This window comes from Sceloporus occidentalis, unplaced genomic scaffold (genome assembly GCF_023333645.1).
Source record: "Sceloporus occidentalis isolate IW3139 unplaced genomic scaffold, rSceOcc1.0.p SCAF_5, whole genome shotgun sequence".
Classification (NCBI taxonomy): Eukaryota; Metazoa; Chordata; class Lepidosauria; order Squamata; family Phrynosomatidae; genus Sceloporus; species Sceloporus occidentalis.
In genome coordinates this window covers 68,938,716-68,964,150 of record NW_028316985.1, presented here as the reverse complement: position 1 = coordinate 68,964,150, position 25,435 = coordinate 68,938,716, and the positions used below count along the sequence as shown (strand labels likewise).

The 25,435-nt window shown below is 38.6% G+C and overlaps 1 protein-coding gene across 1 annotated transcript in view; it reads right to left on the bottom strand.

The window, feature by feature from the left end:
• The window catches only part of LOC149312289 (cystic fibrosis transmembrane conductance regulator-like), a 116,467-nt gene that overhangs the window by 14,195 nt on the left and 76,837 nt on the right, over positions 1-25,435 (bottom strand). The window contains exons 16-23 of the mRNA XM_089527187.1: positions 23,542-23,576; positions 21,531-21,784; positions 19,063-19,142; positions 12,953-13,103; positions 11,493-11,720; positions 9,865-9,965; positions 4,411-4,653; positions 3,436-3,591 (exon numbers count right to left, since the gene is read on the bottom strand). Coding sequence (XP_089383313.1) covers positions 3,436-3,591; positions 4,411-4,653; positions 9,865-9,965; positions 11,493-11,720; positions 12,953-13,103; positions 19,063-19,142; positions 21,531-21,784; positions 23,542-23,576 — 1,248 coding nt within the window. The remainder of the gene's footprint in view (positions 1-3,435; positions 3,592-4,410; positions 4,654-9,864; positions 9,966-11,492; positions 11,721-12,952; positions 13,104-19,062; positions 19,143-21,530; positions 21,785-23,541; positions 23,577-25,435) is intronic.

Below are 25,435 nucleotides of genomic sequence, written 5' to 3'. Positions count from 1 at the left end.
CTTCCACCACTGTGGGATTTGCAAAAGTAGCTCTGTCACAGATGCATGAATACAAGCCAAATTAAAATGCTGGGTGATTGAAGTAAGTGAAAGAAAAGTAAAGGAGTGAGAGAAAAGAGGTGGATTAGGAAAGACAGAGAACTGAAAGCATAAATATGTCAGGTATTTAGCATGATTACTTCTTCCTGATGATTGCTTATTTTGGATGTTGACGTGTTAAATAAATACGTTAAGTCTCATTAAATTAGGGGTAGGCAACGTGCGGCCCGTGGGCCGGATGCGGCCCGGTGAGGCCTTGGGACCGGCCCCAGCCTGGTCCTGCCGCCGATTGCCGCCGGGGCCTTTGAGGGGCAATTGTCTATAGAAGCCTCAGAAACATGCATTTATCTTAACATTTTTTAAAAAATCAGCAATTTTTTTCGCATGTCCTCCATTTTTTTTTATAAAAAAGTGGCCTCCATTTGAACATTTTGTCCTATATTTGTCCCGGTTTATTTATTTATTTAATTTTTAAAACATTATTTTATTTATTTATTTATTTATTTATTTATTTATTTATTGGCTTCGGCCCCCCAGTTGTCTGAGGGACAGCAACCCGGCCCCCGGCTCAAAAAGGTTGCCTACCCCTGCATTAAATCATGTGCTCTAGTATGGATGGCTTTAAAGACTAACATATCACACCTCATGCTCTGGCTATTAAATATGCAGCTTTCTTATTAGAATAAGAAACCTATTGTTCACTACAAATCTGTAAGTAGTGGTAGCTTTTGCTCTGAAAAGCTTTCAGGAAAGTCTCAACTCAATTACCTCTCCTAGGAGCTAAAAGGACCATGATTCATCAGAAGGCTCCAGAAAGAATTGTAAATATTCGTTGTGGCAGCAGGATAGGAACTCATGATACTTACTGCTTATCCAATAGTGTTAAAATGTTTATCCTAACATACTAATATTCAGATGGTAGTGTATAAGTGGCTATACATGCATGCAAGTGCACACACAATCAAAGGAATAAATAAAAGCCTGCAGCATATAATAAATTTTGCATGCTAAAAACTTTCACTCCAATGCTTTAGGTTACTGCATGCAAGGAGCTTTCTGCGTGGCAGACATTTTTAAAGGACACTCAATCTGTGGATGATTTCAGCAGCCTAAAGTTTAAATAAATATTGCCACTCATTCACATCATTTCAGTATTATTGTAATAGTTTTTAAGTGAAGACTTTGAGGTCCTCAAGTCATCAGAGGATGCTGTCATTAACTGGAAAATATTTATAACAGCAAATTGGAACACAACATAGCTGGAAACTATCTGACTCTCTCCAGGGTTTCTTGGGGTATGATCCTGATATAAAGGAATCATCATGTGAACATGCTGACTCTTATGGATTGGGTATTAATGAAAGCTTAGGTGAAGGAGCAAATAGCAGGACTATGTTCTTTCAGGATAAAATTGCTCCCTAGGCCTGACATTTAAAGCTGTTATTGATCACCCTAGGGGTTCTGCTCATGGATAAAGGTCATCAGATGGCTCCATTTATTGTAATAATATTTTGTTCTTGTTTTGTTCCCTGCAGGATTTCCTACTATGCAATAACCCTTGTCACAGGCTCTGTAATATGTAGCTGTAATTCAAAACTGTAACTGACTTCACTGAGATGCAATCTTATGACTTCTAGGAGTTGAAACAGTAAGATAACCTGTGTCTGGGCATATAAAAAACAATGCAATTGTATCATACATTAGTAAAATAAATTTCAGAATGATGTACTGAAAATAGGATTTATTGGAATTGCTAAAATGTCATGAACATCACAAACTACTGAGTTCTGCAGAATTCTGTATCAGCCTACATCACATGGTACAAAAATTGAACGAATAAGGATGATACAAAAAAGTCAGGTCACTGAATCCAGTATGTTCCGCAGTTCTTACACCAATGTAAATACACAGAATACAAACAATGAATAAATAAAAAAGGTAGGGCTTACTGAACACAAACTCATCCAGCTGGTAAATAGACAGATAGACAGTCCATCCCACTGCCATGCAGGAAATCCAAATCAAAGCATCCCCGACAGAAGGCCATTCAGCCTCTGTTTAAAGACCTCCAAAGAAGGAATAGAATCATAGAAGCTTGGTGGGTAACATACACCAGGAAGTAGATATGGGAAGTATTTCTTTGTTTGTTCTGTTGGATCTTTCAGCAGCTTCCAGCTTCCATATGCGAGCTCATTATAGGCAGCTTCCAGCTTACGTGGAAGCCGGTGGGAGATTGAGAGAATGGTGCACACAACTGTGGCGCACACACACAACTGCGCAACTTGCACGAGCCCCATTATATGTAACGGAGCCCAAGCATACACACTTTTTACCTTATGCAGGGGGGGGTGTCCAGAATGGATCCCCCGCATAAGGCAAGGGCAGAATGTATTGTCTTACAGTGGACCCACTCCTTCCTTGAGGGGCAAACTCAGAAGGTGGTACTGAGCTAAGCCTGTTGACCCCTTAGCCATTGGCCTGTGGACTCTCTCATGTTGGTTTTGTCCCCCATACTATTTAACGTAAGAACTTATCTGGAGTTCTAGAGTCTATACATGGATTAGATCAAACTCTATTACTCTTTTCCACATCAGTCCAAATAATCGTTCCAAACTGGTTTCCAAACTGGTGCTTGTTGCAGTAATGGACTGTATGGGGACAAACAAATTAAAATGCTCCTGATGGGACAAAAGGCAGATAAGGAAATAGGGATTCAGCCTGTGCTGGATGGGGTTACATTCCCTTTGAAGATGCAGGTTTATACCTTAGGAGTACTTCTACATTCAACACTAAGTCTGGGATCTCCAGTTTTAGTGGTGGCCAAATGTGCATTTGCATAGATCCTAGAGACAATGGACCTGACCACAGTGAGAGTGACATATGCCTTGTTATATTCCATTTGAATTGCTGTAATATTCTCTGTAGGAGCCTTCCTTTGAAGAGTGTCTAGAAACTTAAGCAGGTCCAAAGAGCTGCAGCTAGATTTTTAACTGGGACTAACTACAGAGAGCACACAAATCCTGCGTTGCAACAACACTGCTGGGTGGCAGTCTATTTCTGGGCACAATTCAAAGTGCCGGTGCTGATCTATAAACCCCATATTATTCAAATCCAGGTTGTTTAAAGGACTGTATTCTCCCATATGAACCTCCCTTATTTTGAGATCATCTGTGGCAGTGGGAACAGGTAACAGGGTTTTCTTGGTGGTTGTTTGGTTGTATCTGAGCCTGGCTGCAGAGAAGACAGGTGAGCACAGACATATGCTCTATCCTACTGTTACATTTAATCTTGTTTCCCTTCTGCACTACTTAAACAGAATTTGAACTCTATCAAAAATAGACTTTTAAGCAAGATAATTTATAAAGAAATTAATTTTACAGGCCAGTGTCAATTTACCTGAGGTATAACTCCAAATGCTTTTCTCCACTGCTGCACAGAAACAGTGTTCCACGAAACATTGTCAATTTGAATATCCCCTTCGGTATTCAGGAGTCTCAAAAAAGCAAACAGCAAAGTACTTTTCCCTGAGCCAGTTCTTCCTAAAAGGCCCACCTGCAATATTTATAAACATAAATTAATGAAGAAACTCTTGCCTATAAATTAATAATATGCATGTTAGAAATTAACAAAATAGCAGTTCAGGGTAGAAATGTACTGTACTGAAATGGTACTGAAATTATAAATATTAATAGAACAGTAGGAACATAAAAAGGCCAAGACAGATTCTGACAAAGGGAAGCAATCATATAACAGCCATCAACTAACCAATAATATAACCTGTCATTTTTTAAACACACAAAAAAGCGTTATATTCTGCTTTAGACCCAAAGGCCAGTCTGGAACTCTATATGTCTGTATGTAAACTATACCATGAACTCATAATACAAAAAGAAATTACTTAGAACTCTTTCCTGATTCTCTCCCCCCACCCCCCACCCCCCATACTTTTAAAATCGCAACATGTTCTTGGCATGGTTTGATGTTAAATATGTTAAATATGTGGGATAGTGGGAATGTATTTTATGTATAGGTAGGCTTGTGTGTCTTTAATTTTGTATGTTTGTTTGTTTTTTTGTTTTCCAAGTTTGTTAACTCATATGTCAAATCAATAAAAATTATTTGGAGGAATATCATAGCACATTCTTAGATCCATTTTAGCAATTTTAGATCCATTTTGAATTCTGGTCTCTCAAATACTAGGTAAACAGGTTCCCCTCACTGTTTTTGCAGAATGTGCTGCATATTAGAATAATGAAATATTTATACTGAATTTTTACAGTTAGAAATGAAGGACTATTTGACTTTCTGTTTAGCAGTGTTGCTGCAATGTGTTTGAGGAACTGTAAACAGTTTAGATTAAAATATTCTCACCCTTTGTCCTGGACTTATTGAAAAGGAAATGTTTTCAAGGATAGCCAGTCCTCCATCTACATACTTGGCAGTGAGATCCTTCACAATCATTTGCCCGCCAGATGGCCAGGTATTCTTTCCCACTGCATGCTTGTTCTCAATTATAAGGGCATGGGAAAATCCATCATCCTTTGATGGTGGTGAGGTTTTGGTTTCTTCTGTTGGCATATCAATGAATTTAAATATTCGGCTGACAGACCGCATCTGAAAATCAGAGCAGACACCACTGAAGTAATTGTCACAACTATATCAAATATTAGGTAAAAACATGATTTCCCCCTAATATATTATTTGATCCCAAAGAAAACTTCATCCTACTGAAATGTTATAATTTTTCTCTCAAGAGCAACAGAAAATTGAAACCTAATATTAAAAATTAATCTTTATTCTGCAGTATACAAATTCTGAATAAAAATTATTTGCACCTCTGACATTTTTCTTCATCATATGTACAGTTCCTTCTGTCATAACATCTCACTGTCCCTATGAGGTTTTGGTCCATGAATCTTAGTGTTACTCAGTTTGGATGTAGGCTATCTGAAGGACCATAGTCTCCCATAGGAACCAGTCTGGTTTTTGAGATCTTTGGAGAAAGCTCTACTTTCAGTCCTTTCACCTTCTGGGGCAACTCTGCTGTAGATGTGAGAGAGCATTTTCTTGATTTTCAGGCTTTGAAATCTGCTACAGGATGCCTTCTACCCTGATGTCTTTTGTTCTGCAGACAAAGACCTTTTTATTCAAACAGGCTTTGACAAATGACCAGGCTTGTTGGATTGGTACTTCATTTTTTCTTTTACTGGTTTGTTTTTAATTCTGACCAATTGTTTACATTTCCCAATGTAAACTTGTAAATTTTAATGTAATGCAGATCTATAATGTTTTTATTCATTTCATGTATTTACACTATTTTACTGTCAATGTGCTTGAGTCAAGACAATAGGAATAGAATATATAAAGATTTCAAAAATGTGGGGAGAGGGGATGAGAACCAATTCAAGTGTATGCATGACAGAGTTTGTGTTTGGAGAAGGCAATGTAGGACATGTACTAGGTTAGTCATATAGGTTTATTTTTTATGCCTAACCATAGAAATTCCTGTGATTGTGCAGTTAGAGAAGCTATAGAAATCACAGGAAATGAATGCACTCTATGCCTATACTTTCCACAAATAATCAAGGGGCACAGATACATAAATCAGTAACTAAAAGCCATATTTGGATCAGTTCTTAAACAAAATAGGGATGCTTAGAAGGGGGATACTTTATACATTTTATTTCAGTAACATTCAGAATAGCTCCATGCACCCAGGGCCAGATTTAGGCATAAGTTACCTATATTAGATCCTAATATTTTTCTACTGAACAACATTGACAAATATATGATAATGTAACAAGGCTCATAAAACATAATGTGTAATCCTTGCATACAAACATATAAAATGAAATCAACCATTTCAGATCACATTCTAAACCAGGTTTCTTAAGAAAAAAAGAAAAATTATATGTATTACTATACTGCCTTTCCATCTAGTCACTATTTACAATAGTGTAAATGATACACTATTAAGACATATTTTATTCCTACCAAACCTTATTCTGTAGGGAAGCTAATGATGCTTTCTGAAGCACTCTTTTATTAGTTTATGCTGACCTTTCAGATCTGAGGGCAACAATATAAATTGTCAACCAAGGGAAAGTAAACTTTATGATGAAGAGTCTTCATCATCATAATCCGCCCCGCACACTTAGAACATCCGGGACTAATTTGTTGGAGGTCCCCAGATCTCATCTTGGGAGGACCTCTCAGAGGGCTTTTGCCATCGTTGCCCCATCCTCCTGGAATAAGCTCCCTGTAGAGCTCCGCTCCGCCGCCTCATTAGATTCTTTTAAAAAGAATTTAAAAACATACTTATTTCGGTTGGCCTTCTCAATTTAGTTAATTGTTTTTTCTCTGCCCCATGTTTTCCTTTTTTGACCCCGGATTATTGTGATTTGATTGTTATTACCCTGGACATGTGTAATTTTTCCTGACTCCTGTTCCCATTTTACGTAGTAATGTTTTAACTTTTATACTGTAATTGTTTTATTTTGTATTGTAACTGCTTTTATCCTTTGTAAGCCGCCTTGATCATCTTTTTGGAAAGGCGGGGTAAAAATAAAATTTATTATTATTATTATTTGTGTGTTAATGGTGGGAAAACAGAGCAAGACTTTGTGATTAACTAGTTATTCTTCTGTATGTATTCATCTTCAGAAGTCTGTCATACTTGCAGTGACTTCTGAAAAATAGTACTCAATCTAGATTTAATATTTTAAGAAAAGCAAAATAATTGTAATTTCAGCCTGGGTTAAGCAACAACTGATTTCACCAAGTTTCTTCTGAGCACGACTGAAAATATTTTATTTCTAACAATGTAGGAGATTAACGAACTGACACTTTCAATTCATTATCTTAAGTCAAGATGCCCAAAATGGTGAGTCAAGATAATATTTCACCTGTTGCTCATATTATTCATATTATAACCAAGATTCTAAAAGAAAACAAACTAGCAAAAAAATACATACAAATTAATGGAATAAGATGTGCCAATTTCTGTCATAGTCATCCTGCACAAAATTATGGGGAAAATAATTAATAAGTGCATGTACTTTCAGAGGGGGGTTCTGTCTATGTGTACAGTGTGTACAGTGTGCAGTCAAGTGTATGAAGTTGGCTAAGACAGTTAGCTCAAAAATAAGTGCACCCATTGGTGCAAGCATGCCAAGGAAGAGAATACCAGTTAAAGAAGAATCTCTAAAAAACCAAAGATCTGGAGACCTTCATCTCTGAGTGGGGTCTCCAGTGGTTGAAATAATAGGAGTGTAGTATAACAGTTTCATGTCCTTCCTTCCTGCCCTGTTAGCTGTCAAATCCTGGGAGGAGCCACTGTGGTTTCTTACTCATGGAGAGGGGATGGGGAGGCAATTTAGAGGAAGAAGATGAAACTGGTTCAAGCTTGGGGGGGGGGGGGAGAATAAATGAAGGTGCACTCCCAGATGGAATAAACTGTTCTTTTCCTGCCCCTCAGAACAAATACTTCCTCCTTTGTATTGCCTCCCCTTGCCAATTTTTCACACTAGTAAGGAGGAGCAGCTGATCCCCACCCTTGGCTTGACAGTTGTGGATGGGGTGGGCAAGAGGGTAGAAGTCTGTTATACTGTGTCCATCCAGAAAAGGGACACCTGTTTGCATAAACCACACTTATATGCAGGTAAACATCTAACCAGATTGGACACTATGCTGACAAAGGAGATTATCAGACGGGGACAGGAGCAAAGAGAATCCCTCTCCCGTCCTTATCCCATCCATAACCATGATCACATGAAAGACATTCATATGTCTCGTGCTGTTCCTGTAATTATCCTGTTAGCAAAGTGGAATTGTATTAACAGGTTCTTCCATTGTTACAAACTGAAGAGCAATGACGGGACAATTCCATCTCACTGACAGACAGTGATGTCGTATAGAAGTCTTTCATGCCATCATGGTCACTAGCACTTTATGGATTGGAAAATGTCCAGATCAGTGCGGACATTTCCCCCCAACAAGGATGTGAAAAGGATGTGGCAAGAGCATCCTTTTCCCCATCTGATAATCTCCAGAGAGGGCAGAATGCCCCAAAGAGACCATACACACACAAAGATATTCTTAAAAGCTCATGATGCAAATGGAGGGATAAGGGTATTGAACTGTCATTGGCTGGCTGAGGGCTAAAATCTAATATCTTCTTTGTGTCAGCAGTTCTTCACAGAATAGTGCTACATTTCTTTTTCAGTCTGATATTCTTATAATTAAGGAATACAACAGACTTCATATTTAATGTACTTCTTTAGTTTACATCTGTGAAGCAATTTTAATGAGCAATAGGAAAGCATTAACCATCACTACTGAACAGCTTATTTTCTCAAAATTGAAAGGAAAAAAAAACACCACCTCATTTCTTGAGCAATTAACTACAGAGGCCCATAGCATCTCCTGTGTTAATGAAAACAAATGTGTGTGTGTTATTACAATGTATTATTTCACAGTATTTATGTAATAATATATTTGTGTATCCAGGTGATGTGTCTCTGTGGAAATTTTTTTAAAAGTCTAAGAAGACATAAGCAGAGATAATTCATCATTATCTTGCCCAACTAGACAGGCTGGGATGAGGGACTGAAGTCTAAAGAAAGCAGAAGAAAAAAGAGAAGCAGGAAAAATTGGAGAGACAACGAGAAGGCCTAAAGGTTGCTTTCTTCAAGAATTCCCAGAAATTTATATTAACTCTAGAAATCTGATGAAGAACTACTGGTATGTCTTCTGGAATGGTGAGCTGTATGCACTCTGTACACATGTATAAAAAACCAAAACAGCCATAACATTCCAGTGACTATATTCCAAAAATCATCCTAGTGTTGTACCCCTGCAGGTCTTCCAGCTCCAATGGAGTTCTCAATACAATTGTGATGTGAAGTTACAACAGCATTTTTACCCCTAAAATCTATGTAGACATGTGTGAACAGCCTACATATTAAGACCTATTTACTGTGGTAGACAACAACGGTTGAGTAACCTGGCTGTATTATATAATGCAAATATATGGTGAAGTTCCGCTATTATTAATATTGAATATCCTATATGCCCACCTTCTGCCTCTGTGATAGCCCTTTCCCTGTCCACCATTTTGAGAAGCTTCAATTTGAGAAGATTCCCTGGCATGCATGCTAGTAGTTTCCAGCAGTCCTCTTAACTGTAGCAGCCTGTGTGGAAAGGGAAACCTCTGAAGCAGAAAAGATTAAAGATGTGCCAGAAGCAAGTAGCAAACACAAGGCTAGAGAGGTGGATTTGAAAAACAAAGAGGAAAGGAAATGTGAGTGTAATGGCAGCTTTTGTGGGTTGTAATGATGAAAGTATATTTTGCCATTCCCAAATTCAGAATTATTACACAAATGGTATGAAATGAATATATTATTATGGGATGCAGACTTGCCAACGAGCCGATTATTAATGTTAACATTATTATTTTGGAAGGAGGTAAGTGGAAATATCCTAAATATATAATTAAACTATTGGCTGCAGACAAAATTATATGGCTAAACAATGGAAACTGTGCATTGTACCTGATCAGAAAGAAGATATTATGAAGGAACAGAAAAATTAAGTATGAATCCTTTGGGGAAAATATGATTGTGACAAGGCTAATCACAAGACTCCAAAAATCATAACCAATGGTAACTGAATTATGGAATAATTATTAATATTGATTTATAGGTACATGCATACGTAGAAATGATTATTCTTCAGACAAAAGAATATGCACATGAAGCATGTGAACGTAACAATTTGGAATTTAAAAAAAGACATCTAGTGTGCAAGGAATGCTGTGATTCTTACCAGACTGTCTACATCTATGCTTGAGTTTACTGCCCATTGCAAGGTTCCCATAATATTCATGGCTAGTGTAAGAACAATGCCAACTTCTCCTTCCCCATTACCTGTCAGGATAAAACAATTTTTTAAGATCCCAGCACACTTATTAATTCTTATATATTTAAAGTAAATCCTCTCTGAAGTGATGCATCTATACCAAAATATAAGAAAGGTGCAAAATAAAAGAGAAATTGAATTAAAATGCCACATAACAAGAGATGATGTTGCAGTAAGTCTAAGTTATCTAGAGGAAACTTACCAGACTGTGGAAAGCACCATGGTTTTTCAGTTGAGTTTGGAAATAACAAATTGCAAGTAACATAGCTACCCATAACTAATTACTTTTTGGTATGGCTGGATAATGAAGTTATATTTCAAAAATTATATAAAGTGTTATATAACAAAATTATGTCACAAGAGAGAGTAAAGTTAGCTAACTGGATTTGGCTAGAGTCAAAAATTACTTTTAAAAATTTGTTTTTAGAGTCATTTTGGCAGAAGGTTTTCAAGTTTTATGGCATTTTCATATCAGTCCTACAACTTTTCCTTCAAAGAAAAAACTGAGAAAGCAATAGAAAATGAACAATGCATCAAATAATAATGAGTTACTTCATCATCATTATAACAAAGAACAATCAAAGGATATTTTTTAAACATTATAACCAGCAGTGGCAAAGAATTACAAAAATAATATCAGAAAAGTTACCCATATTCAGATTCTGCAGTCACAGTACTAGCTGGCACATAATTTGAACAGTGTTTGAACTAGAACATGGGAGCGGCTGTACTCCAGAATGAAATTCTCCCTAAAGTTAACTTCTTTTTGGTAGCAAAGGTGTGCTAGGCATTTCAATCAAATTTGACAAGGCCTAAACTCTGAGAGATTAGTTTTTTGCGATGATAAGTTTGCAGTAGGAGGGAAGCACACTGTAAGGTCAAGAAAACTCTGTATAAGCACATTTAGCACTGTTACAAAAAACCAAACCTAAAAAGCCATTCTTCACTGCAGTACATAGAATCCTAAAAGGAAGGATGGGTAAATTGTATCCTTTGAGCAACATGCCTCACCTAAGAACTGTTTTGGTGGCCACAGGGCCACTAGTTACAAATGATTTTGGCCCCAAAATGCCCTCCAGTGGGCACAAAGGAGCATTTTTGCCACGCTTCCTCCCTGGTTAGGCCGTTTTAGGTTCAGAAGAGGCCTCTGCGAAAAAAGAGGAACAGGATCAACAGTAAATGACCCAAGTCACTTCCTGTTGTTTTTTAAAGGCCTCCCCCTGGCCTAAAATAGTCCGGGGGGGGGGGTGTAACATGGCAAAAATGCCCCCATACCCCAGAAGGGGGAAAATCCATTTTGACTTTTTTCCAGGGTGGGGGTGTAGCTCTCCAAAGTAATTTCCCACGGTTGCTTATCCTTGCTTAAAAGGCTCTCCAGAAGAAGTGTTCCCTTTTAGAGGCTGCAATAAGTAACAGACATAACTAATCTGAATCTTTTTCCAATTAACAAGCCTATTAATTCTTCATATTTAAGGAGATTTAAGTGCACAGCAAGACCTTTTATTTCAGTTCAGTTCAAAACAGAAATTATATACCTGTAGTAGCAATAGAAACAAATGTCACAATGATGAAGAAGATGACAAAAATCATTTCTATCCTCATCTGGAACCAACGTAATGTGGACAGGTATAGGAACCAATTTGCTGTATGCAAGTTCAAGGCTTTATGAAATAGAGTCTCAAAATATGGTTGCCGTCCAAAAGCTCTCAGTGTCCAAAGCCCCTTTAAGCTTGTAACAAGATGTGTGAAAATTGGACTTCTAGCTACAAAGAACAAAAAAAATCAATTATGATGGTGAGAAGTACTTTTTACAACAGACATTTATTTATTTATTTTATTCCTTTGCATCCTGCCCTTTTCCCAGAGCTGGGATTCAAGACCGCTTACAAAAGTTAAAATAAACACAAATAAAAACATATATGGAAAAACATTTTTTAAAGTTGAAATATTAACTTATCTGTAGCATTAAACATATCAAAAATAATAATGAAAAGCACACTGTTAAAAGCCAAATGCATTCAGTCCCCAAAAGTCCATTGGAGCAAGAATTTTTTGACCTGCTGATGGACAGAAAGCAACTGGTACGCAGCCCAACGTCATTAGGAGAAGACTACGAAACCCTATGGGCAGCCACCAAGACACACTTGTGAGGGTGGTAGAACAAAGGTAAGTGTTTTGTCTTTGATCTCAGAACTTAGACAGTATCATCTGAAATTAAATGGCCCTTGTATAGAAACCCAAATAGCACAAATATTGTTCATTTCTATTACTAATGTGTTTGCTTTCTTTTGTAGCTTTATCAGGTCACAGAACAATCATAAATGTATTTCACTAACCAGTAAGGCTATTTCACTAACCAGGCAATAGATGATGATAATGATATTTTTTATTATGTTGATTATGTTTAAATTATTTGTTAAAGATTACAAGGAGATAAAAGTGTAATAACAACAAAATTAATACAATAATATATTTACTATACAAAGAACTATTTGCAAATATTTGCAGGCTGATATCAAGCCATAATGTTTATGGTCATCATCTTGTAAATATTTACAAATGCTGCACCTGTGACAGGATGTCGATCTCAGGTGCGATCTTGCTGTCAGTTCTGTGCCTATAGTGGCTCAAGGACCTGAAACATTAACAAAATTTTAACCACTGTGTGCTAAAAGTAAATTTCTATGAAACAGATTCATAGTGATAATGTCATCCATTTGAAATGTCATGATAATTTTAGCTCCATACTTTAGCATTGTCATTACATGGCAAAAATAATAACCATGGGAAACATTCTGTGATGAAGACTTTGCCCCACCGCGGTCCATTTGGGACAGCGGCAGGAGGCACCCTCAGGGCCACAACATGTATGTGCCACAGCCCCAGGGTGATCGGGCCTGGAGTGGCTTCTCGCCATTTCTTCCTGGCTGTTTGTTTCGCACCCAAATGTCTATTATTATGTTAATAGTAAATCTATTAATTATCCTTGTCATACCTTCAGATTCCAGTTGTTTCAGCTGCTGAGAAGTGTGCAGGAAGTATGCTCTTAACATTACAAAGGCTGCTATCACAGGCACAGATGCCAGGAAGATGTATGGTTCAACAGCTGATACTACTATTATAGCACCAATCACAATGAATATTAACTGAGGGAAGACAGAAAAACACAGTTGACACAGTAAACACTCAACCCCAATTTTACAAATTAGTGTTAAGGAAAAAGCAACATGGGATATACAGTGAATGCAATAAAACATGTATGTGAGAGTCAGGATGACTCAGCAGAAGCAATTAGAAGCCACACAGGTGTAAAAGGTAATGGAATTAGCAAGTCCTAAATGCCAAGGACAGAAATGTAAAGTGGATAATTGAACACACCTGAGAATTGTTAAGTGGACAAGGTGAAATGATGAAATCATTAATTGTGGGTTGAACCAAGAGAACCAATGAGAGTGGTTGTACACGCCCACTGGGTGGAAACAGACAACAGTGGGTGGTATTTTGCAATGACTATAATAATGGCTATGAATCCCAATGTATTTTGTGGGTAGTAGTGAGGAGTTTTGGAGCTGTATATAGTAGAATAAAGTAGATCTTTTATATAAGACTACTGAGTTGTCTGGTGTCTTGAGTGAAGATACAAGAGCCAGCTGGATCCTGAAGAAGTGTGAAGACTTCTGTGGAAGCAAGAGTGAGAAGGCTTGGAGAGTTTGTCAGGGTCTTCAGCCTATTCTCTGTAACTCTGCTGCTTTAGAGCAAAGCTTTAACCACTGGCCAAAACTGGTCAGCGCCGGTGCATAACAAGGTGGTGAGTTCGAGCCAGAGGTGAAGAGCAACAACTCCCATCATCCCTGACAATTAGAAATTCATCATTTCTAGTGAGGAAATTAATGTATGTAATTCCAGCATCCTAGAAGTTCCCTCTCAAATAAGAGATCCATACAAGAACAAAAATAAATCACCCATATTTGGAGCTAGAGCTCTCCGAGATTAATAATTGATTGCATGACTTTCTAAATCAAGTGGCCATTAATAATGCATCAAATGAATTTATATTGTTTTAAAGTCCTTGTCTGTACAATCAAGTCAAATAAAGTATAAGTGCTTGCAAGAGAAATGAAACATTTTTCCTCCATGAATCTGTGAAGAAATAAATGTGAACACTGTGCTAATGAAAATCCAAATCTACATCTACTCTGCAGGATAGTCCCTGAATGGAGATGATTCCTTCTTTGTGGATCTCACCACACCGGTTCTGCACTGAGATAACATTTTTGCATTTTCACTGCCCCATCAATATTCATCCTTAGAAGGTAAACGTATCAGAATATCACCTACAATACAATCACTATCTTGAACTTCTTGAAGGGAAAAACACCTATCGAGCCATCCACACTTTGTTTAGACATAATTATTGCAATTTACCATCAAAGGCAGAAAATATTTTTTTTAAAAAAAGGAAAAGGGAGATACACGATTGTAACAGCTGACAGAACAAAGGGAGATATGGGCCCAAACAGACAGGCCAAAATAAAGCTGCTTCAGGTCACTTTGGAGGTATGCTGTTTAAATGACACACATCTTAAAAGGCCAGAAGCTCAGGACTGGAGTGTGGCCTTGGTGCAGCTTCTGGCCTCTTAGGATGCACTCATCATTTAAACAGCATACCTCCAAAGTGGCCCAAAGCAGCTTTATTTTAGCCTGTCTGTTTGGGCCCATATAATACTTAAAGTGGATCAATTAGGTTTTAAGAAGTTTTTGGAATCCAGTAAGTATTTACAATTTTGACAGTATTTTTGTTAATTCAACAGAAAACCTACATTTGGTTACTCTGTATTGGTGACTTTCCAGAATCAGGGCTTGATTAGGGCAGCTGAAACAAATACACGACCACAATGAAACAGCTGTACTGATGATTTATAGATGCAGGAAATACTTACAGCCCCCTACATGAACATAGCTGGACTCCAAAGGTACAGAGGAAGAGTCCAAAAGCTCTCAACCCTCCCCCACAACCCAGAGTTTGTACATCCCTGTGGCTAGATCCAATGTGTTGCCAACAGGGAAGGTTGCTATATTTCATCCTCTCAAACCTGGGCATCTAATGTCCATATTATTCAAATTATTATTAACATATATCATTAATTTGCATTCTGATAATGCAAATTACACATTAATTGTTGGGTTTTTTTCCCTGATATGTTTCAACATTGCTACCAGTTTTTATAACTGCTATTCATCCAAGAGAACTGTTTAAAGTGCAGTGGAAATGTTTAAAGTGCTGTAAAGTGCCTACGTAGCTGTGAAAATACTGTGAAACCATGGACCATCATTATCTCAGTAAATCCAGTGGCATCACTAGGATTAGGGTTAGCATCATCCACTGCAGTAACTCTTGGTATCATCCCCAAATGACCTCCTCCCATACCATACAGCATACTTAGTGACTCATAAATTGCAATTCCTTTATATCACTGAATGTAATGGTAATAGTAAATTAAAATTATACTTTTAAATTACTAAATTACTTTTAAATTAAAATTATACTTTTCAATTACAATAGTATATGCACACCCTAAATATATTTACAGGTATATAGTTTAATATGGTTAAAGTAAAAATAATTTAATGTGATTAAAGTAAAAAAAATGGTAAGATATGATGTTTTTTAAAAAATTTAAAGAATTTTAAAAATTAATTTATTTTAAAAAGAATAAAAAAAATTTCAAAGTAAACTTTAAAATTTAATTTTTTAAAAAAATCTGGGGCCTCTCCTTTCTCTTCCCACTTCTCAACAGCCTTTTAAAGGGATGCAGGCAAATGCCACAGCTTGTTTCTGTCCAAAGGCATATGTTTGGGGAGTAATGGTGTCATCCACCATTAGGGTTTCACTTGGTGCGGCCCATACTCATCACACATCCCTAATGACACCCCTGCACATAAATCTGCTTTACACATTTGTTGTTGGAATTAATAACAAAAACATACAAAGTTTATGGCAGTTCTAATGTTAGTCTCAGCAGATCACGGGAGGATTTTGAGGAAGCATCTTAGAGTTACTGCCAGGAAAGTAAAGACAAATTTGCACCATGTACCTATTTCTTTTTTTTTTCTTGAACTCGCCCACTGCATCTCTCCATCTTTTCCCCCCTCTTTCTTTCCTCCCTCTCTTGCCTCAGCTCATGACTTTACAGTGCTCCCCCCCTTAGTTTGAAGTTGCATTTCTATCCCTTCCTTGCCTACCTCCTACCTGTAGCATGCTTCATCTCATCCAAGCTCTCCCCCTTGTACCAGTGCAAGAAAGCCTTTTAGTGGAAAATGGCTGTGAACTCCTCAAAAGTTGGAGTTAAGCAGCTTTTTGATGGCAGTGCTGTTGTGGTGAAAGTGGCAGACATCTTGAGGTCACAGGGAGGAATGTTGCAGACAGACATCTTTAGGTTGTTGGCAATCCACTATAAAAAGTAGCTGCTGTTCTTCTTCCGCATGTTCAGCATCCTCACCTCATACTTTGATATTCTTGTTGCTCTTGCACATTTAATCCTTCCTCCCTGCCTTTCTTTCATCCCAGGAAGCCACACTTTCCCTCTCTTGCACCTTGCACTCATTCTTGCACTTCCTCTTGCCCCATTTGTTTAACCTTGCCTTTGTATCACGTTGCCCTCTCTTGCAGCCACAGCTGCACCTCCAATCCTATCTCTCACCCTCCCCCACTTGAAAGCAGACATGATGCCACTGCTGCAAGAAAAGGAGCAGGGGGAAAGAGAAATAAATCGAGGTGCAGGGAAATGGTACAAGGGGCAGCAGTGGGGAGATGAATATAGGAGGGATGAAGAGAAGGTAGCAATAATCACATCAGGCGGTAAGAGAATCCAACTTCCCCTCATAAAATGGAACTCAGTTTGTTTTTTTCTGTACATCTAATAAAAATATATAATATTGCTACATCTAGCAAGGTATGAAAAACAACAGATTCAATGAAACCTTAAATACTAGTCATTGTTGCAACTCTCATCCTTCATCCAATGGCTCCACTGTTTTCTGTACAATCTTTACAAGGGGCTCTGCAAATCAGACTTCAGCTAAACTTTCCTGCAAAAGCTAAGAATTTCCTGCTGAGCTATAACATTTACTCAGAGAACTGGAAATCAGAACTGAGAGAGGAGGGTTCACAATCTCAGTCATAATGTATGAGACTTTCCTCTTAGGCTAAACACATTCAAAAGCAAAGACACACTTGTTTCTCACATAACAACTGGAAAGAAGTGTGACTGTATATTTCCCCCCATAATTCTGCTACTACAAGGGCTAGATACTTGCCTTAAAAAAGGCATAGAATCTGGACCACTTGATAGTCCTATGGTGGCATAACTAGAAACTGAATGAAACCCAACAGACCAGATGGTATTGCAACCCTACCAACAGAGGAAGGCTTTTCTGGTGAAAACCCATCTGAAGAAATATCTAAACACACAAGCTCAAGCCCCTTCCTATATTTTAAAGGCTATGGAAATAGGAAAAGAAAGACAGCTAAAGCAAAATCGTACTACAAAATACACAATAACCACCTTCACAACACTGTCTACAATGCTGGTTATGCACTTAAGAAACCATCTGCCTACTAAACAGTGTTATGCACACTGCAGAAAGCTTCTCCATTTTAAAATGGGTTATCTTTGGCATAGTTCCTAGCAAGCGTATATCTGCATTTTCTAGAATGCCACAATTTGCAATTTTATCAGCAGCTGAGAGTTTGAGCACCATAGAAACAGAACTGTCCTTTCTATACAGAATGTAAATCTATCAATGTGGAGAAATTATACAAGATTGGTATTGTGTTCATAATACCAAAATAAAATAATCATTCATTTCATGCAAAGTAACTCTTCAATTTAAATGTATTTTTTGCTTAAATTCACTTTTTTTCATGGTTTAGCCAGTTCAGGCCTTGCCTGAAAAGAAGAGTCCTCCTTTTATCCACCATCGTGAAGGAGAGAAAGACAAGCCAGCTCCAACAGGCCTCCAAGGGAGAGCAGATCTGCTGGACTTTTCCCCTTCCCTACTGCCATTCCCTTCTCCTTTTGTGTCTTGTCTTTTTTTAGATTGTAAGCCTGAGGGCAGGGAAATGTCTAATTAACAAATTGTAAGCCTCTCTGATAGCCTTGGCTGAAGAGCTGGGTATAAATAAATATTATTATTATTATTATTATTATTATTATTATTATTGTTTTACACTAATTGATTTAAATGTATTTATTTTGCTATTAAACCTAGTCTGCAACATTATGCTCCCTATACACTTTAGGAGATGACTTAATGTGCATTGTTCTATGTAATAGAGGATGCAAGTACAGTATAAAAATAATGCAGTTTGACACTCCTTTGAGTGCTATAGCTCCATCCTCTGGAATCCTGAGATTTGTCGTTTTACAAGGTCTTTAGACTTCTGTGCAAAAGAGTGCTGGTGCATCACAAAATGACAAATCTCAGGATTCTGTAGAAGGGAGCCACAGCAGGTAAAGTGGTGTCAAACTATTATTTCTACAGTGTAAATGCTCCCAGAATATCATTTACGCACATGACTGGTTATAATTTTGCAAATGTAGAACACTCGTTATAACTTTAATAAGTAGAAAGAGAATGTTCTATTTGGCCAAAGTGGTTAATTTGACCTTATCTCATTGGATGGACAGTGTGACTTAAGTTTTTTGTGGGTTTTTTGGGCTATGTGGCTATGTTCTAGCAGAGTTTCTTTCTGACATTTCGCCAGCATCTGATGCCAGCCACAGATGCTGGCGAAACGTCAGAAAGAAACTCTGCTAGAACATGGCCACATAGCCCAAAAAACCCACAAAAAACTATGGATACCGGCCATGAAAGCCTTTGACTTTACAGTGTGACTTAAGTTCAGATGCACATAGATGGCACCCAGCAGACTAGTGGAAAAAGCAGTTTGAAGACAAGTTGTATGAAATTTAACACATATTATATTTTTAAAATTCTATTGAATTTGTTACAAAATCTGATCTTCAAAACACAGTTTGTCTTATAGAAAACAAGCAAGTTACACACTTTACACACTGCAAAATATATTCGGTTTCTACAAACCTGGACGAAGTCAAATATTGTAAGTGGCAGTAAGTCATCCAATATTGCTATATCCTTTGAAAATCTGTTTAGTATTCCACCTGCATGTTGGAAAAAAAATAACAGAGCAGGACTTCAGGACACAATAGAGAAGTGAGCTTTCCTGAGTAGGAAGCAGTCTGAGTTGCAAGAGACCATAAGGGCCATCCAGTCCAACCCCCTGCCATGTAGGAATACACAATTAAAGCACTCCCAACAGATGGCCATCCAGCCACTGTTTAAAGACCTCCATAGAAGGAGGCTGCCCCAATCTCTGAGGGAGTTTGTTCCACCATCAAACAGCTCTTACTGAAGATTTTCATATGTGGCTGCACCGCTGCTAAAACGTCCCCCAAACATCCCTAAAAGGTGGAGGAAGTACCTGAAAGCCAGGCATGCTTCCTGAATCACCATGGAAAGTGTCTCCCTCTTAGCGTCTCTGAATCATTACTGTGGAGCAGAATTCCTCTGAGCACAAAGCTATATTTAAGTCCACTGTAAAAGCATTGTTTTGTTATGACCAACAGAATGTTTGGGTCCAGTGGTGTACTGTCTACAGCTTCTGAGTTCTGTACCCCCCCCCCCACACACACCCAGCCTTTTAACTGCTGTGTGTGTATCTGAGGACAACCACCACGGCCACCATTGTTGTTGTTGATGATAATGATTGAACTCCCCGTTCCCAAAATTTATTACTATCTCCATCTTCCAAAGTTGAGACGATACAGCTTACAGTTTAAAACAAGTCCAATATAGCTAAAACATACAAAAGTCAACATTAAAACAGAATTAAACTACTCAGAATTAATCAATTTAAATACATTTAAATAAGCAGTTCAATAAAAATAATATACCATCCACTAAAGTCATTTCTGCAAAAACCTTCAGTTCTAAAAACCTGTCAGAATTTTTAAAAATCAAAAAACAGAACCTCCTTCTAACCAACAAACATCAGCAAGGAGAAGGGCATTCTGGCCTCCCTAAGAAGGCAGTACTATAGCTTAGGGTCAGCCCTATTTCACATCCCCACTAGCCATGCCAATGAGGATGTTGAGGTACCAAAAAGGGCTGCTTCTAAGCATCTCAGGGCCTGGTCTGGCCTGGGTCAATCTTTCCCCCCTGTTTGAGAACAACACAGTATCATCAACAAGTGTTTTCTCAGCTACATTTATAACCCCATTTCCAAAACACATGGGAGAGTAGTGTATCCCCCAACAATTCAATCCAGCTGCCTCAGGGCAGATAGAAGGGAGGAGAATAAATGACTAGTTCAACTCCCAGTGCTGGAAGATACTTCTGTCTCTACACACACCCAAAGAATTGGCCCTAAATTTCTAACTCCACTATGAAAGAAAGTTCTAAGAAAGACAGATGGTGAGAGATTTCATTGTTTTCTTCAATCCTAGCAAAATCCTAAAGTGTTCCTGTGACAGAGTCACTGGGCAGACTTGATTTCCCAACAGCCAATTCTGTTTAAGGTTGGCTGTAGGTGAGGGCTGCCATGGGATATAAAAGGGAAAAGAAAATAGTTCAGGGGAGAAGAGAATAGTTTAATGTAGAAAAGTTCAGTGGAATGTTCAGTTGGAGCTCCATTGAGAATTAGGCATTGAGTGAAATCAGAGATCTATTCAGGGAAGTTTAGTGGATAGAATTTGAGTGGGGAATTGCCTGCAACTGTTGATTTTTTGTAATCAGTGTAACCATACCATCTGTGAAACTGTTCTACATAAGCTTCATACATGTTACTTAGTGGCTATGCAGACCGCCCTGAAGGGGCAACCTCCAGCTGCCCCTTTTACAGCCAGATTGGGGCCACAGCAACCGGCATGTCATGGCCCCAATCTGGCCTTTCCAGGGCACAAAAAGGAGCCGCAAAAAGTGACTCCTTTTTGCACCCTGGAAAGGGTGCCATAGCCGCAGTGCCATGGCTATATGCAGCTCTTTCAATGCTGCATCGTGCCGAAGTGCTGGACGAGTGTCGTGATGCCACACACCATGTGGAGCGGTGCGTGGCATCATGGCACCCTAGGGTTGGATTCGGGGCGTGCGTAGTGTGGAGGTGATACCCTGACTCCACCCTCAGCCGACCTTTCGGGCCAGACTGCACAGGGCCTAAATAAAGTTAAGGTTTGTTTGTTTGCTTGTTTGTTTCAAGAGAAGCTTCTGCCTGAGTGAATCCACAACCATATAGACACAGGAAACATGCTACCAAAAATATCAAAGTTATAAGAGGAGGACACTGGGGACCTTAGCCCTTATACATTTAGGGAACATGTATCAAGGGTTGATATTGGGCAAGTGTCATTCATGTAGAGTCTTCTGATATATCTCAGGTAAAAAGGTAGCATTGAGGCACTAATGGGAAGAGCCTTGTAACAGTTCCTTTTAACACAAGAGTACTGTTGTTCAAAACCCATAAACTTTCTGCTTATTGAGTAGGCTAATTCTACCTGCTTTCAGCTTGTTGAAGGAAGACATGGGTGCTTGAAGGACTGCATGCAACATCTTATGATGTAGAGTTTTAGAAACTGTTATTAGAGTATGCACCAGGGGCAAGCCTCTGAGGATTCCCAGGGCCAACAGAGTATCTGCCACTCCCACATAAATGTAAAAGATGTAATAGGTGCTAGTCTGAGTAACAATAACACCAACATCAGAGGTAGCATTTGTTACATTTTGAGTAGCTGAACGTGAAACAGCAGCACTATAAGAAAACACACAGAAATTGTTATATTGTCAATATAATCATTTTATCTTGCTTTAGTATGTCAAGTTGGAGAATAAATCATAACTGATTTGAAGACATTTCCCTTTTTGGAAAACATGTTTTTTAAAAAGAGTTTTCATTAGACAGAAAAAGTTCATTTTAAAACACGGGTGAGCAAAGTTTAGCCAGTGGGTCACATGTGGCGCTCAATGGACCAATGAAATTTTGGGACCGTGGAGGAGAATCTATCCATACACACACATCTCAGAATGCTTCAGAATGTTCCCAAACACACTCTAGAGGATGCAGAGGACATTTCCGCCATGTTTCAGGCTCCCTGGGCTCCTCAGCAGTCAAAAATAATTTTTCCAGAAAAATCCCCCACCCTTGCCCTAGTATGAACCGAGGATGTGGGGTGCATTCCTACCACAATTTGTGGACTTCCATGGGCCAATTTAGGCCCAGGAGAAGCCTTTTTCAAAACTCAAAGCATGGTGAAAATGCCCCATGCTTGTGCTACAGGTGTTTGGGGGCAAAAATCTTTTTTTTTATTTTTATTGTTTACAGCAACAGGTATGGCTCTCCAAGAGCTCCCAGGGGGCTAGTGCCCCCAACCTTCCACAGTTGTCTATTATGTATCTGAGGGTTTGCTGTGACTGGGAATCTTGCATTCTGATATTTCAATTCATTTGAAATTAGTTGTTGCGCACCTTCAAGTGATTTCCAAGTTATGGCAATCCTAAGGTGAACCTATCACAAAGTTTTTTTGGCAAGATTCGTTTGGGGTGGTGGCATTGCCTTTGCCTTCCTCTGAAGCTGAGAGATTGTAACTCACTCAAGTTCAGATGAGTCTCTGGACGACCATAACACCATGCTGACTACATTATGCACATTGCACTTTCCTGAGTGGTAACACCTGCAGGACTTCTAAATAACCATTTTTAGGCATTTGTGTAGAAGAGCAATCCTATCTGTGTAAACTTGTGGAAAAGGCCCACTGAACAGAATTCATTTCTGAGGGGAAAAATTATCACAGGATTGGATTATAACCCATAAAAATGCATCATGCTTGTTTGTAGTTATAACTCAGGGTCCAACTAAATAAATTAACATAAGAGTGTTTGTTCTATAATATTAGTTACTAGGAAGTCAGAGTGCTTTCAGAATGGAGAGGGAAAGATGATGAGGAAGATGATTCTTTTTCCTTCTCCTTGGTCCTGACATCATCATCATCATCATCATCATCATCATCATCAATTGGCACTCTGATAAAAACTAGTTGCTGATGTTGCTGTTGTTGTTTTGAATTAAAGCCACCTTTCTTCGAGAGCTGGGACTCAAGACATCTCGCAACAGATAAAAATGGGTTCAAGTAAAAGCAAATTAAAAAGGTATATATATAAACAAAGCAGAAAGCCAGGGTGGTGTCATGGTTTGAGTGCTAGACTATGAGTCAGGAGACTAGAGTTCAATTTCTGGCTCAGCCATTAAACCCAGTGGGTGACCTTGAGCAAGTCACACTCAGCCTCAGAAGGTGGCAATGACAAACTTCCTCTAAAGAAACTTGCCAAGAAAACCTGGTGATATGGTCACTATAAATTGAAAACAGCTTGAAGTACACAACAACAACAAAGCTAGTACTAAAACACAACTGAACTATTAGAGAATTAAAACGCTATTAAATTTTTTAAAGTCCTATGAAAACATTACTTAACTTGCTACATTTTAAATGATATAATCAAAGTGGTACTCACTTGATGCACAATACTCCAATGAGAGAAGCCACCACCTGCAAATAGACAATACATATTTAATGATTACTGTTACTGTTGTTGCTTATTATTATAATATCTTTGTTTTGTCTAATCTTTCTCCAAGGGAAGGGTGGCATAATGTGGGTTCTCCTCTCTTCCTTATGCAATTTTATTCCAACAATAATGCTGTGAGGCTCATCAAGCTTTGAGACAGTGAGTGCCCCAAAGTAATCCACTGAGATACACAGCTGAACTGTACTGGAACACAGGTCTCTCCAGATCTACCAGAGTAGGGTTTCTTAAACTATCTGATGGTGGGGATTGACAAGTTGTTTTCCCCAGTGAGCCAGGGACTGGCACCATAATTATGTCCATTGATTATAACTATACTTTTCTTTCTTGGAAACGCCTCGTGAACTGGCAAGTTGGCAACCAGTCGGTTGCAGGCCACCACCAATCCACAGACCACCACTTGAGTAGCACTGTAGTACAGTATGGCCAGAAGCCTTAACTTCTCCAAGCCCAACCTACCCTACCCATCCCACAAAAAACCCTGACAGAAACATCATTTACCTGTGTTCCAACTGCCAAAGAATGGATTTCCTTTTCCTCATGCAGCTGATTATTATTATTATTAACCTTTATTTATGAAGCGCTGTAAATTTACACTGATGCCCAGTAAGGTAGGTTTACAGTAGTGGCAACAGTGTCACAATCATGATCAAGTACCAATCATGAATATGAAAGAGTTACACAGATATACTCATCCATACTTTTTGTACTTACAATTGCTACTGAGTCATTTGCTTAGCTAAGTGTATATAACTTAGGGGCAAAGCAGATGGACAGGAAGGAGTGGCCAGAAGCTGCTCGCAGCCCGATCGCCCCAGGGCCTTGGCATGCCACTTCCGTGAAGGCACCTCCTGCTGCCAGCCCAAATAGGAGTGGAAACGATCTTCTCCTTCTGGTGCTGGTTTTGGGCTACCTTAGGAGGCCCCAGGTGGCTTCCAGGCACTCCAAGGGCGTGCGTCATATAAACGCCATGTCCCTGGAGAGCCCAGATGCCACCCCAATCTTTCACAGGCCTTAGTTGCTTACTTAAGTATACTTAACTAGGGCTACATCTGCACTGTAGAAATAATGCACTTTGACACCTCATTAACTGCCTTGGCTCAATGCTAAGGAATTCTGGGGTTTGTAGTTTTATGAGATATTTATCCTTCTCTGCCAAGAGTTCTAGGGCCACAACAGACTACAAATCCCAGGATTACATAGGATGGGACCATGACAGTTGAAGTAGTGTCAAACTGCATTAATTTTGCAGTGTGGCAGCTGCCCAAGTAGCGGAAAGAGGATTCTAGTGTTCCACAGTAAGGACCTTATCACACGGGAGGCAAAGTGCCCAAATCCCATGGATAAATGGGGTTTAGATTCTGAAAATATCCTGCAGAAGTGGGATTGTTTTCAGACACGTCGGGCTAATTGATCATTAATGCAACATTGGGATTTTCCCAAAAGTAAAAAGCTGCATGATTTTGTGACATTCTGCATGGATTAATGTCACGTTAAAGCTCAATTAGCCTGACGTGTCTGAAAATAACCACTTTTGCGGGATATTCCCAGGATCTAAACCCTGTTTATCCATGGGATTTGAGAGCTTCCCTTCCATATGATAAGGTCTTAAGTGTCTTTGTGATTGTTATTTCATTTAACTCCTTTTCTTTATTACTAGATCTTTGACAATTATTTCTTTTCATACTTCCATTTATTCAGAAAATGTTCAGAAAGTTTGGTTACAGTGTATCAGAGAAAATTAAAAGTAAAGTGAAAGTGAAGTAATTTTTTTCTTATCACCTTTCTTTGTGCTTATGTTAATTTTCTGTACCAAGTATGT